The 15,806-nt window shown below is 47.2% G+C and overlaps 1 protein-coding gene across 2 annotated transcripts in view; it reads left to right on the top strand.

The window, feature by feature from the left end:
- Positions 1-1,355: 1,355 nt before the first annotated feature.
- C3H1orf198 (chromosome 3 C1orf198 homolog) overlaps positions 1,356-15,806 on the top strand; it is a 45,506-nt gene continuing 31,055 nt past the window's right edge. The window contains exon 1 of one of the 2 annotated variants that reach the window (XM_083176144.1): positions 1,356-1,973. In XM_083176144.1, coding sequence (XP_083032270.1) covers positions 1,626-1,973 — 348 coding nt within the window. In that variant the 5' untranslated portion in view covers positions 1,356-1,625. The remainder of the gene's footprint in view (positions 1,974-15,806) is intronic. The other variant, XM_083176145.1, reaches the window with a different exon arrangement.

Raw genomic sequence — 15,806 nt, 5'->3', positions numbered from 1 at the left:
TGGCCATTATTCACTTCAGGGTGCCTATTTGGCCTCTGTGGCCCATTTAACATTGTTTCCTATGGAAAAATTGGGTCAATTGAGGCATTGAACAGGAAAATCGGGTCAATTGAGACATTTAACATTGTTCCCTATGGGAAATCTCGGGCATCTCGTCTGTCGCATCGCACCTGATTTTTTAGTGCATTCAATGCCCGAGATGGCCGAGATGGGCGCCCTTCTAAGTAAAGAGTACCGTACATCCTGCCCAATGTCTGATGGCTTCTCCGCACACTGGCCCTTATTCTGGTTGGTGCGGCCGGAGCCGCACACGGTGCTCCGGCCGCACAAACCAATCCCCGCCCACGAGACGGATCGCCACGGCCGTCCGTACACGGACGGCTGGCGATCCGCATAAAAATGGTGGGGCGTACGCCTCCACCATGGTGGGAGCTGCCCCCTGCATTCGATGGTCGTCGACCATCGAAGGCAGGGCCGCACGCCACAGCAGCTCCCGCAAGCTGAGACCACACGGACAATCGTCCGTGTGATAGCTTGTATGGGGGCTGAGAGCTGACATCCGGCGACGTCAGCTTTCCGCCCCCATCAGTGGCGTCATACCCTGATTAGCATGCATACGCCCCGCGTTTGCATGGGAACGCCCATGAAACGCGGGGCGTATACATAGGGAAATGAGGGTATGAAGCCCCTCACGCCCCTATACGCCCCCTTTGCGGCGGACGAAATACGTCTGCGGCGAATGGGGCTGCACATGCGCAGATTGACCTCTGCGCATGTGCAGACTAAAAACATCGGCGGTACGGCCGCACGCGGGCCGTACCGTCCGATTCAGAATAAGGGCCACTGCTACCAGCACTTCTCCAGGATGGGCTCTTATCGGATCCTGTCTCCTTGCAAGAGAAATTTACTACATTTGTGTAAAAATAGTTTTCACTTTACACATAAAACATTTCTCACACCCGCATTAAAAAATGCAGATTGGAATAAATATGCCCCATAATACTTCTAGATGACTGTTGTCAATAGCAGGAAATAATAGAAAAACAGAATCTCTTTAAGGAGCTTTTGTTGTATCACAAATCCTGTAAATCCTTGTAAAAGCAGCAGTATCTCCGGGCTCCCTGTGTACAGTATTGGCGATATGTGCAGGTTCTACAATGTGCAAGAGGCGCTAAGCGCATTTTCTGTTTTGTTTTTATGAATGGTTTGGATTGGAAATAGGGCTACTGTCAGGGGTGTATATATTTATTATGCAGCTGCAGCAGCTGCAGCAGCAGCAGCAGCAGCAGCACACAGGGAGGAGGAGGATGGCTGAGAGGAGTGTCCCTAATACAGAGGAAGTTACAGAATGGGAGACACATTGGGGCATGTGCTCGGAAAAGGAGGAAGTGGCTGTCCCTATATCAAATCCACAGTACAGTGAGAGGAAGGGAGGAGAAAGGGACGGAGCAGGGAGGAGAGATGTGGCAGGCCGGCTGTCTCTCAGTGCCAGTGTAGCTGCAAGCTGCCAGGGAGGACGCGTTGCTGCTGCCGCCGGCGCTTAGTACATACACTAGTAAGACAACTCAGAGCCCCCGCCGCACACGAAGGATCAGCACCTCCTCCTCCAGGGCAGCGCAGGAGACATGGCCTCTATGGCGGCAGCAATAGCCGCTGCCCGGGTGGCTACATCTGGTAACCTAAACCGACCCCTGGACGAGAAAGAGAGGAATCGCTTTGCTTATTTCTCCTCGCTCAACTCCATGGCCAAGAAGATCATGCAGGACAAGGAGCGGATCCGGGAGCGCTACGGTGCCCAGTGGGAGAAGATGCCGCCCAAAGAGCAGGACGAAGCCATAGACCACAGTTTTGTGGACCCTGAGCTCCAGAAGCGCTATGCCCTGCACAGGGGGACCGCGGAGCCGCAGCCAGTGTCCTGCTACCCGGTGCTGAAGACACAGACCGGCCAGAAGGTGGTTCACTTCCGTGAGGAGGTATGTACAGTGCTAGGGTCCAGAGATGTGCTCCCGCTGCTGGGGTTGTACTGTGCCAGGGGCCAGGCATGTGCAGCTGCTGCTGGGAAATTAATGTACTGTGCCAAGGATGTGCTACTGGGTATGTTTTGTGTCAGGGTCCAGGGATTTACTTCTGAGGGTGTGTTGTGCCATGGTCGTGCTGCTGGGTATGTACTGTGCCATGGATGTGCTGCTGGCTATATGTACTGTGCCAAGGATGTGCAGCTGCTGCTGGGTATGTACTGTCAGGGATGTGCTGCTTCTGCTGGGTATGTACTGTGCCAGGGTCCAGAGATGTGCTCCCGATGCTGGGTTTGTACTGTGCCAAGGGCCAGGCATGTGCATCTGCTGCTAGGAATGTACTGTGCCAAGGATGTGCAGCTGCTGCCGGGTATGTACTGTGTCAGGGATGTGCTGCTTCTGCTGGGTTAGGTATGTACTGTGCCAGGGGTGTGCTACTGGCTATGTACTGTGCCAGGGTCCAGGGATTTACTTCTGAGGGTGTGTTGTGCCATGGTCGTGCTGCTGGGTTTGTACTGTGCCAAGGATGTGCTGCTGCTTCTGGCAATGTACTGTGTCCATGGATGTGCTGCTGGCTAAATGTACTGTGCCAGGGGGGTGCAGATGCTGGGTATGTACTGTGTCAGGGATGTTCTGCTGCCGGATGTGTACTGTGCCAGGGATGTGCTGCTGCTGGTAACATAAAGGGTCATAATGACAGAGCCACTTCCTATACATGGTACATTAATTGTGCCAACTTGGGAGTCCTAATGTAGAGCTGGATGGGTGTATGTATTTGACCATGTAGGTGGTTTGTGAAGTGGAAGCCTCAATTGTGTTGTTGTTGTTGTTGTTGTTGTCATCATCATCTCATGCTTGCACCTCCATGATAGCGGTCCAAAGCAGGTGTAGCTATGCATACTTTACATCCAGAGATGGAAGGGCTGTACAAAAGCTGTGGCCGTACATTGTGCCCACGTATAGAAAAAGTGGACATAGTATACCTTTAGTTACATGGGCCTGTCCTCAGGGTACACCCCCATCTCTCTATGCTGCTGAGCACAGCACTAGGATTCTAAGCTGCTCTGCCAGCCAAAGTTGATGGGCCATATGTACTATGCTGGAAATCGGCTCCTAACTGTTGTTACAGACTAGTTTTGAAATATTAGTTAGGAGCTGATTGGTGGTTTATCACTCTCCATTTAATCGGAATGGGATCATTGGATAGACAGCAACTAGGTCTCCAAGCATTAGTTCGACATGCATGAAGGTCGACAGGGTCATTAGGTCGACATGGGCAAGGTCGACAGTCAAAAAGTGTGGTGTTTTTCATGGGTGACATGGACACTGAAGCGTAGTGCTTCACTGGCAATGCTTCGGGCTCTGTGCCGCGTTACACTCGCCACACTATTTTATTCTCCCACCACGCCCTAGTGGATGGTAGGGCAGCATGAAATACCACCAGTCAGCACATGGCGGTTCCAAAAAAACCCTGAAAAAACCCATGTCGACAGTTTGACTGTCGACATTATGCTTTTCTCAACCTAATAAAACTTTTAACCTTCAGTCATGTTGACCTAGTGCTTGTAGACCTAGTGACCGTATCCCATTTAATCAGCGGCGTAGCTATGTTTTGGGCGCCCCCCCACTGTTAGGGGGGGCGCCCCCGCCGCCCATTCAAACCCCCCAATCCCCTGCAGCCTTACCTTTCGCGCTGGTCCCGGCGGCTCCGTTCTTCTGCTGAGGACCACCACAAAATGGCCGCCCCATACAGCAGACAGTTTCAGAGAACAATGTGCTATATGGGGGCGGCCATTTTGTGGTGGTCCTCAGCAGAAGAACGGAGGCGCCAGGACCAGCGAAATAGGTAAGCCTGCGGGGGATTGGGGGGAGGTGTAATTATAGCACCGCAGCCCCCGGCGCCCCCATATGCACAGCGCCCCCCCGCGGTGGCGGTGGCTGCGGTGCTATAGTTACGCCAGTGCGTTTAATCACTTAGTACATGTTGCCCTATGCGAGCCAGGCAGCTGAGCAGAGTGCTAGGAAGTTGTGCTGCTCGGCCAACCCCGGTCTTTCTGCATAGCCAAACCAGCAGCCCTTCTTGGCTGCTCGGCCCTGCGCCCAGCTCTGTATGCTCTGCAGTTACTTCAACACGCCCTCACTGAACTTTGTTTACAGCGGAATGCCCCCCATTACAGCCCAGTTACACCCTTTCAGTCATAGGACAACTAAAATACATGTCCCACTTTTCATCGCCAGTACTTGCGCACAGTTTTGAGTCACGCAAGATTCGCTGTGCAAACAAGTAGTTGATCAATTCTGCAACAGCCTCTGCACACAGAGCATTTGCAATGAAATCCCTGAGATTAATGTTAGTCTCATGTGGGTTGGATAAAATAAACATCATTTTAGAAGCTATTACCATAAATGGAGGCAGAATACTTATCATATACCTAAACATGAAATGCTTAAACAGGGTCCTTAATTCCAACAGCTCACTGAGAAAACATAATATATTGCTGTATGCAAGAGCTTGGAGGATGTAATAACTTAAGCTCTCAAACCTTATTATGTAAAATGACCTATATACTGTAAAATGTTCATATAAATGTACACTATATAAATGTTTGTGTATGTGTTCCATGTGTATAAAGGGCAAGCTTCTAATTACAGCTCTGAATCTCAGCTGATTTAAAGAAGTAGCTGCCGAAGTATTCTAATTCACTATTTTTATTTGAGAAATCAGTGATGCTTGTTAACCCCTATTTTGGTTTGGGCGAATCTGACAAGTTTTATATGCTGTGGATTCCAGGCAGCGATAAAGGGCTGGGATAAACTAGCTGCTGGAATGGCTCTGCCAGGAGGTGCTGATGTCACAGTATTAGGGAGGGGCTTAGGAATGTATTATGGGAGGGGGCTGCTGCTTGTCAACAGTCATATTTATAATAGAAACCTTGTTTTTCAATCGCATTAGTGTAATCTTCTTAATTATTTATAAAAGAGCCATATGCTCCTGCCCAGATAACAACATCAAAGAGTGTGATCCTTTGATCTAATCTCCCTATGTAAATGTTTCCTGTATTATTTACAAATAAATAATGTTTCTTCTTTTTCACAATAAAATAAGGGTGGTAGTGAGATTATGTAATCACGTTGTCATTGTATGCATTCAGCAGTATTTGCACTTTGTGAATAGGATTATTGCTTTTCTCAAGTGAAAACACTTCACATTATTTATTGATCTGATTCCTACAAAAGGAACACACACATTTTATAAAAAATATATATTTGCCCTTTTTCAGTGGCAAGTGAGAACAGGCAGCATACACAGAATTGCTAAACGAGTACCCTTTCAGATCGCACCTAAGTACCGGGTTCATGTCGGTTCGACCCTGTAATAGGTGTGATCCAAAAAGGCTTACTGGGTCCAGCAACCCAGCATTATGAACCAGTTAAAAAGCTGGGTTCTTTCTGGTTCATTGCTGTGCAGTGTAAACAGGGCCGGTGCTAGGGTGTCTGGCGCCCTCCTGCAAACTAAAATTTTGCGCCCTCCCTTCCATAGTTCATAAAGGGACAATTTGTTAGAGTCCCCTTCCCCAGGATTGCAATGGATGACAACTGTGTGTGTGTGTGTGTGTGTGTGTAAATCCACTCCCAAATTAAATAGATGAATATAGACAGGCAGATATATAAATAATAAAAATAACAAGTTGATAAGCATAGCTGCGCTCACAGACTAAATTGAGTATGTTTCACCTAGCACATATATCCGAAATACAAAAATCTCTTGAACTCCCTTCCAATGTTCACTTTTTTTTATCAAAAACGGGAAAAGAGGAAAGTTACTTAAAACACTGAAACTTAAATATTGGTGGTGATAATTCCACATGCATTGCCAGGTGTCACAGTGTATCATATACATATGACCTGTGCTGCCCGGATGGTAACAGGTATACTCCTATATCTTAAGTAACTGAAATAAAACAGAAATACATAGTGCAATACAGTAAAGTAAAATACTGGTGGATACGATTGCCCTATAACCCTTAGCTGGTTGAAAATAGGCCTTAAAGGTGTATCTTCCCAATCTGATGTACGGCGTGAATTGGAACCAGAGGATAGGAGACACTGCCAGAGGGAACTCCTAAAAGATACACCTTTAAGGTCTATTTTCACCTAGCTAAGGGTGATTGCAATAGTATTCACCAGTCCATTTTTTTTACTTTACTGTATTGCACTATACAGTATATTTCTGTTTTATTTCAGTTACTTAAGATATATGTGAGTATATTTTTAGCATCCGGCCAGCACAGGTCTTTAGCCTTCCTGTTTTCCCCTTTTTTGAAATAACTGAGCACTATTGCCACCCATACACGGTGCGACGTGGCCATGCGATGATATTCGTGCTCCCGCGCACATCACATGGCACAGCACATGAAGTATGTGCTGCAGGTACTTTTTGAACTAGATTGCATCGCATCTAGTTTAAAACGTGCGGTGCAAGAGCCCATTGTATGTGTTTTGAAATAGATGCAATGTAATATAGTTTAAAATGCATGGTGCACACCGCGCCATGTATGGGCGGCATATGAGGGGGTTCATCAGATAGTTAGATAAATAAACAGACTGACAGATATTAGACAGATAGACATACGGAGATAGATGATTGTGGGGGAGATTCTCTAAGCTAAAAATGCGGTAAAAACCCCGTTATCGGGGTTTTTACCGCATTTTGGGATGCTGTAAGCATCCCCCGCCGGGTTACCGCGGCGGGGGGCATCGCCAGAAAAATCTGGCGATGCCCCATAGAAGCCAATGGGCTTCTAACGCGAACCCCGCACCGACCCCCCGCCGCCCCGCATCGCCCCCTCACCTGTGTCCGGGCAGCACAGCGCAGTGCTGCCCGGACCAATGACCTCCTCCCTGCACTGATCCTCTTCCGGGTGCAGGGAGGAGGAGAGCCCGGCGCAGCAGCAGCAGCGCCGGGTGTGGGAGGGAGGGGAGAGCCGCCGGGACCTGCTGGGACCCGGCGACTCTCACCGTAAAGGACAGCTCTTAACGCAAGAGCTGTCCTTTGCCTTAATTATCGCATATGTTACAGCATATGCGATAATTAAATATGCGATGGGGGGCGGAGATTCTTAGAGAATCTCCCCCAGAGAGAGAGAGATGATAGAATAATAGATAGATAGATAGATAGATAGATAGAGACAGAGAGAGAAAGAAAGAGACGATAGATGGATGGATGGATAGATAGATCGATACAGAGAGAGAGATAGCTAGATAGATAGATTCAGACAGAGATAAAGATATATATATATATATAGAGAGAGAGACACAGACAGACAGAGATAGATATAGACAGAGAGAGTGAGATAATATAGATCGATAAATAGACACAAATAAAAACAAACTCACTCAGCCAGCTCCTCTGTAGGCTCCCGGGCCATCTCTCTCATGCAGAGCTCCACACTGAGATGGGGGCATCTAGTGGCTCCTGCCAGTACTGCAGTTAGCAGTAACCCCGGAGCCTCCTCCGACACTCACCCTTCCCCGCGTGCAGGTGGGTGCTTCTTGTTGCCGACGCCGCTGTCTGTCAGACAGTGTCACAGGCAGCGGCAGCCGACAGGGGCAGGGAGAGCGCCTCTGCTGGCTGGCGCCTCCCTGCTTTGCATCCCTTGCTGAGCGGGTTCCGCCGGCCCTGAGTGTAAACGAGTTAATGGGGTCGAACGACCCTGTTCCCATTTGCACTGATGGAGGAGGCAGTGCTTGGAGCAGCGTCAGCTGTTGGGCAGCCACTTTAAACGACACTCAATATTTAGGCTCTACTTTAATTGTAGTGATTTAAGGGCAGTATTCAATGAGAAAATTCTCAGTGCATGGCGAGAGATTTTTTTCTCTCGCCATGCACTCGTCCTGTTCCGGAGGGCTCGGTGCCACTCCTGCTCCCACTATTCAATGTGGTTAAGACTCGCCGACACTCGCGGCGAGTCTTAACCCCTGCAGCAGACGAGCGTCTGCGGCAGGGAGCTGGCAGGGAGCCGGGGGACGGTGGCAGCCAGGGAGATTAAAGTCTCCCTGGCTGCCCCAGAACATATGTGGAGGGGAGGAGGGCTCCCCGGGACCCAGGCAGCACAAGCTGCCCCCCCCCTATAGCCAGCGGGGGACCCAGTATTCACTGCACCCGATCGTGCATATGTAATGATCGGGTGCAGTGAATATATGAATATCTAATGAGCGGCTCGAGAGCTCCGGCCCCCTGCTGGCTGCACTGTGTAAAAAAAAAAAAAAAAAAAAAATTTTTTTTTAATTAAATATATATTCGTGTGCTATAAGCACATGAATAAAAATAACATGCCCCTTCACAGAAAAAAAAAAAACTGATTTTTTTACACCAAAATAAAAAAAAAAAAAAAACTTTTTGTTTAAAAGTTCACATTCCAGTTCTTCATGAAAAGATGGAGAATTGCTACACGGAGAGACACGGCGAAAATCACTTAAAAAGACGGCGAAAATATCACATTGAATAGGGTGGTTCACTTTTGGAGAGCAAAATGCTCCTTCCAACTCCAAAATAGCACAAACTCGCCATAAAACACTGCAAATTTTTCTCATTGAATACTGCCCTAAATCTATAGTGTTACATTTTTAACACATACCTATATATACTATTAAGCCCGCTTGAACCAAATGCTTTGAAAGCTAGTAAGGCATCTAATTGTACATGATTGCCTCTGAGAGAGGAAGAGAGGTAGTGTCACTTGCTGCCAACAGATGGCAGTATTTTGGTAACACACAGACACTATATAGCTAGCTAGATAGATCTATCTAGATCCGAACTCGACAAACCCCGGGTGCCAGGTTTTGCCTCCTGGAGACCAAATTAGCTAGGAAGCAGATCTCCCCGGGCAGAGTGGTGGCTTGCGTTAACGGCAGCCGCCGGCAGAGCAGTTAACAATTCATCCGGCTGCCGCTCAGAGCGCGGCAATTTTAAAACTCAAGTAGGGACAGTGGCCACTTTGTGAGTGGGACCCAGGGGCACAGGGATCACAGGCATCACTGCAGCGGGTGCCTTGATGAAGTGCTCCTCCACCGTGACGGTGCTGGCCGCACTATTCCCCCTCCTGTACACGGTACTGCATGTGGAGCAGCAGCATACAAACACACACACAGAGCGGATGCGCAAGGTGACAACTTCCCCTGGCTGGCTGCCGCTGTATCAGATGGATCAGGTCCGCGTCGCGGCTATTTCAATCTCAAGGCTTCAATCGGAGCTCACTGCCGGCACCTGATTGGCTGTCAAACCACGAGCCAATCGAAGAGCTCGTGGTTTGGCAGCCAATCAGGTGCCGGCAGTGAGCTCAGATTGAAGCCTTGAGATTTGAATGGTGCGGCCAGCACTGTCACGGTGGAGGAGCAGTTCATCGGGGCACCCGGTGGAATGATGCCTGGTGATCCCTGGGTCACCCTCACAAAGTGGCCATTGTCCCTCCTGGAGAGGGTCATATTCAAAGGTATGCAGTGTGTTTGTACCACAGTCTATATAAGTTCTGTATATGGGTGTTCTGGGGGACTCAGTGGGGCTGTGTGTATATGGGTGTGCTGGGGGGACTCAGTGGTGCACTGCTGTGTGTGTGTGTGTGTGTATCAGTGTGCTGGGGGGGCCACAGTGATGCAGTGCTATGTGTGTATTAGTGTGCAGGGGGACTCGGTGATGCAGTGCTGTGTGTGTGTGTGTGTGTATTAGTGTAAATGTTTGGTGCGCACAGTCCCTGTTTTTAGTTTGTCTTGCTCCTGCACTTTCATCCCGGCTCCTGCGTGCTCCCATATTCAGACCCATAATGGTCGCTGGTCGGAGGAGCATGCTCCTCCGACCAGCGACTTCCCCTGCCTCTTCTCCCGACAGTGTGACATTTTTATCAGCGACCATTTCTGGTCGCTGATGAAAATGGAAAACACTGAGCAATATATTGCCAGCGATCATATTGCTCTGTGTGTACACAGCTTAACCAAGAGATTGATCCTCATACACAATCGATAAATCTCGAGTCAATCAGGTCCAACTTGTCCATCAGACAAGTGTAAGGGTTAACTCGCAACCTTCGCAGGGACGAATTTGCTTAAAATTGCTTGCACTACTATGGAGGTAAGAGCACTTTTAAGCGAATTGGACCGGCCGCAAAGTGCGCCTGGTGACATGATGATTCACACTCGCGAATCATCCGCAAGTAATGGGATCAACTCCTTAGGTGGGTAACAAGTTCAAAATGGAAGGAATATTGAAATTAATGGTAACCCTTCGCTAGTGAAGCTATTTGCATTATGAACTGAACAGCATAATAACCAATCAATTCAATCAAATAATGAATATGTATTAAACGTAGAGCTTAGTTGGCCAGCCACCTATAAATGATTATGCATGTAAACATAACAAATCCCCAGAGAATAGTTGATTAACTGTGAGCCTTAATATTTCACGTATACTTAATATGTACCAATTTTCAGTCTCTTAATTTATTAAATGTCTAATTTCCAGCACTTTTCTGTAATCCACAGGTAGACTAATATATATCTTATTTTACGCAAAGATGATTATTGATCCGCAATATACTTATAATATAGTGTGTACTACGCTGATCACTTGCTGTATTTGGTGATCTGTAGTTTGTCCCCAATTGTCACAATCAATCCACTTGTGCTGCTGTGGTACCGGGAAGCGACGCCCACATCGGAAGTCCTGCTGATCGATATGCCCGTCTGCATGGAGGCTCTTAGGTGATGGTAATGTGCAAGCACTGCGTCTCTCACCTGCAGTGTTGTTGGCTCTGGCTGGCGGTGTTGGGCTCGCTTGAAGTGACTGAAGGCTGATGCCATCTGTGAATTGTTAGCATGGCGATGAACTCTGGGGGCATAGGAAATGGTGTGGATATGTTGGCAACTGGTGTATGACATCAGATGGACTGAAATATAACCTCTGGGTGCAGCTCCTCTGACGTGTTTCACTTGCAAAGAGCTTTTTCAAAGAGTGTTTTTGAAAAAGCTGTTTGCGAACGAAACTGCACTCATAAGTTAGATTTCTGTCCATCTGATGTCCGACACCAGTCACCAGCATTACCGTGGGGGCATTATAGTGTATTGCATAATGCAAAATTTGCATTATGATGTGGATAATCCTGGTGCAATGTGTCTAAGGGTCTCTTGCTGGCACAATGTGTATAAGTGGAACTATTGTGTGGTGTACTATTATGTGTCCATGCATCTTCTCCTCCATGCAACCATGCCTAAATTTTTGATGCACTCTGGGGGCCCTCTGCCATTTAAAGCACCACCTGCACCCTGCTAGTCTTCTCCTCACTGACATCGCCATCAATTTATTTTTATTTGTTTTAAGACAAATAAAATAAAAATGAGTTTGTCAATTGGGGTGCCAGACATTGGGGTGTGTTTGTGCATGCCTAGCACCACGTGCTCATGACTATGAATGTAATGCATTGTATCCTTGGGATTTCTTGGAACTAAAGCAAATTGACAGTGCTGCTCTAAATAAACACCAATTGTAACATAAATAGTTGATCATTTTACAATTATAGCAATATTTTTAAGATAACAATTATGATTCTGTATATTAGGGCCTTATTCTAGTTCACTCTTTCTGACAAAATCCTTCTTAGATGGACAAAACCATGTGCACTGCAGGGGGGCAGATGTAAAATGTGCAGAGAGAATTAGATTTGGGTGAGTTATTTTGTTTCTGTGCAGGGTAAATACTGGCTGCTTTATTTTTACACTGCAATATAGATCTCACTTTGAAATAAAACCCCACCCTAATCTAACTCTCTCTGCACAAGTAACATCTGCCCCATCTGCAGTGCACCTGGTTTTGTACATCTAAGAAGGAATTTGTCAGAAAGAGTGAACTAGAATAACCCCCTTAGTCCCTATACATCTCCAATGTTTATCAAACTAAAATCTTGAAAATGCTGTGAAGTAAATCTATAAGAAGTGGACCATTGGAGACATTACCAATACCAAAAATCAGCTGTGAGGTAGCATGTATCAAGTACATTTGTATAAAATGATGATTTACAGAAGCCGATTAGTTGCTATGAGAAACTTCTCCATTTTTTTCACTGCTTGACACATGGGGGAAATGTTTGAAGTAGAAAAAGGAGTGGAGACGTTTACAATGGCAACCAGTCAGCAACATAGCAACTTGATTGGATGATATGGGCAAATTCTCCACTGAGGGGACTTGTACACAGCGGATGTGTCCATTATGTCTATTTCAGTTAGAATAGTAACCAGAAGTCCAGTTTGACCAGTTATTTTGAGTTTTAAGTGCTATAAAACCTTTCCAGGATCCATACCACTAATTATACAAAGCAATGTGGTTAGGAAGTCTGACTTTCTCTTCCTGAGAACCTCCAGGCTTCTACAGAACTTAAACATGGAACCATACCTTATCATGCTTAAGGTGCCCATACACGTTGCGATAAAACGCGGCGCATTGCACGCTGCATCGGGCGGATCGCATCGGTTCGCACTGCTGCGTTTTGCACGAGATGCGATCTGCGTCCAGTACAAAAAGTATGTGCAGCACATACTTTTTGTACTGTGCGTTGCTATGCCCGCGGGAGCGTGCATCACGTCGCTTTGCTTGCTGCTTATCGCAAAATGTATGGGCACCATTAGGGGATGGAATCATACAACTATTTTATTACTCTAATGTCGGGAACACACCAGACAACATGCATACAATACGATGACACTTACAATTTCCCTGGAACACTCGGCCAAATGATATACAGGTTGAGTATCCCCTATCCGTGCATCCCTTATCCGAATTATTCCAAAAACCGTGGTTTTTGGAATCATTCGAATTTTTTTTTTTTTTTTTTTTTTTTAACCCCTAACCCTCTTTTCATACTTACCAAGTCCCCGGGCGTCCACAGCAGGCCTCCGGCATCTTCTCCAGGGTCTCCAGCGGTCCCAGGAATGCATTGCGCGAGTGTGCGCGCGCGCCGGTGACGTCACCGGTGCGCGCGCGCACACTCGCGCAATGGATTCCTGGGACCGCTGGAGACCAGGAGAAGATGCCGGAGGCCTGCTGTGGACGCCCGGGGACTGCGCGGACGCCGAGGGACGCCCGGGGACCATCAGGGGACAGGTAAGTATGGCTTAAAAAAAAATATTCTAAAAACCGGAAAATTCCCCTATCCGAAATGCTCGCGGTCCCGAGCATTTCGGATAGGGGATACTCAACCTGTAGTGCATACACAATGTGCTATCTTGCAAAAGATACCATCAGTGGCCATATTCAGTAGTATGCTGGCACTGACAATATCCTCAAATTGAACTGCACATACAGAAGACATCACTAGCGACCCACAGAAGCTCATGTCGCTAGTGATCTAGTGCGTACACTGTGAACGATTTAAGAATTTGTCATAACGAATGGTCATTATTGCCAAATTAGTTTAAGATGTCATCTACTGTGTACCCAACTTCAAAATAAAAGCTAAAATTATCGCCAAATTAGTTTAGAATGTCATCTACTGTGTACCCAACTTCAAAATAAAAGCTAAAACTAACAATGTCAGTTATGGGATACATGATGCTTGTTATTTGGGTTTTCAGGCTTTCTGTTGCAATGCATAGTGAAACATATATTTATGCACAAGGGATGATGCAGATTTAAATGTACACCTTTTGTGTGACGTGTACGAGCTGAAGCAATACAAACAATTAAGTCACATCTCCATCTTCAGTCCAGTGAGCGCAGATCATGGTGACTGTGGGCATGGCTGCGGTATCTGGAAGCCTACACACTGTCACGTATAATTTATTTAAAGGAATTAAAAATAAAATTATTTACATTAAGGGGGGTATTCAATGTCAGGGTCACGGCAGTCGAGCTTGCTCGACCGCCGTGACCCAGTCCCGTTCTCGGTCAGCTCGACCGAGAACACGCAGGCGAGATTCAATGTCCCGCCTGCCGGGGAGCGAAAAGGGGGCGTGGCTGCGAGTTGCGGCCAGGAAGAGGCGAGCTGCAGCCGGCAGCTCGTCACTTCCCGGCTGTTCTCGGCAGAACGAGCCCGACAGCTAGTGATGTCGGGCTCGTTCTGCCGAGATACCCTGCTCAATGCTTTCGGGGAAGACAGCATTGAATAGGGCCCGGCGGGCATCTCCCCAAAGGGAGGTGCTCGCCGGAGATTGCATATCCCCCTAAGATTGGTATAGTGTTGAGCCTGAAGCCGTGTACACAGAGGACTATGATGGCCTTGGTGCAGATCGATGTGCTAAGCACATGTCGGGGCATTAGCAATGCACCCCGCGATGCTGTGTGCGGAGCGGGGTTTTGCCTAGTGTTTTGTTTATAGGCATAACACCGTGATCTAGCAGATAAGACAGTGCAAGCATTGTCTTTCCATGCAGGATATAGCGACGCGTTGGACCTCGCATCGCCAATGCTGCAGGGCATACACATAGAGTAATCCATGCTAGTCAGATCACTTATAAATGGGGCTGAAATCGCCCCATGTCTATGTCTATGATCCTCCGGTTTTGGATACAGGGATTAATTTCTTGGAAACTGAAGAGGGTCTATATATCGAAATTGCTCGTTTCTGTCAGTTAAGTCTGTTGCTGCATCTAACCAAAAAAGGTGGATTCGTTGGTTAATGCACAGATTTCTGTTTGAAAGTGCAGAGTTCATTAATTCAGCAGCTTTTAGCTCATAAAATAACCATTTTCTCTTCTTACAAAGCTAATGTCGCTAGCCACAGATGGGAGATCGCCATGATGTTTGTTCATAATTACATTTTGTCTGTTAACTGTTATTAAAGGGACTGTATCAAAGATCCGCAAGAGGAGCTCCAGTTCCTGTTCTGTAATGACTCCTTAGCGTCTCTCCTGTGGAGAGAACTAGCCGAGGATATAATTGAACTCGGATTCATTCACTAGAAATTAATTCACAGCAAATGACAAGCAGGGTCGATAGAAATAGAATCTTGTGTAAACGTAGACCCGGGCTCAGTAACTCAGTAAGCCTCTATAATCCATTCCTGGCTAATGAAATTATTTATAACAGTTCAACAACAAGTCGGCTGCAGTTGAATGAGTTGACTGCTTGTAAAAGGACCTAAGGACACAGAACGTAATTCAGAGCTGTTAGCTAAGGTGCCAATTAGGGTGACATTGCATACAATCCTTCGATTTCAACGGCATCTGTGCGATAAATCGAAGGATTGTATGCACGTATAATGGGTTCACTGACGCGATGCTTGGGTTCGCCGGTCGCATGTTGCTTTGAAAAAATATTATATCCTGCATATAATATTTATTGACTTGTATGCGCATTCCCATGTGGTTCTTAACCACATGCGATCGCTCCAATGCAACCGGCGGTAGGTTTGGGGAGCGGGGGCTGGAGCGAGGGTGGTGGTGGAGCTGGACCGGAGCGCTGGCAGTGGTGGAACAGGGACTGGAGTGGTGGAGTGGAGCACTGGCGGCGGCAGGGCTAATCAACGGCGGTGGCACAATTTGGAAAAACTATTTAATATAGATGGTATTAGTGTTAATTCTAGCACCCACTATCTTTGAAAACCCATTCAGTTCCTCTTCCCTGCCTGGGGTGTCGCTGTCTGCTTTAGTGCTTCTAGCATAGTGGTCTGGATATCAACACTGATATGCAAACCAGACCTGTGCTAGAAACACCACAGCAGACAGCGACACCCCAGGCAGGGAAGAGGAACTGCATGGATTTTCAAAGATAGCGGGTGCTAGAATGAACGGAAGCGGTACATCTGTCAG

This window comes from Crinia signifera, chromosome 3 (assembly GCF_055691185.1).
Source record: "Crinia signifera chromosome 3, ASM5569118v1, whole genome shotgun sequence".
NCBI classification, from domain to species: Eukaryota; Metazoa; Chordata; class Amphibia; order Anura; family Myobatrachidae; genus Crinia; species Crinia signifera.
Note: the sequence above shows the minus strand (reverse complement) of the source record. Positions and strands in the feature narration are given on the sequence as shown.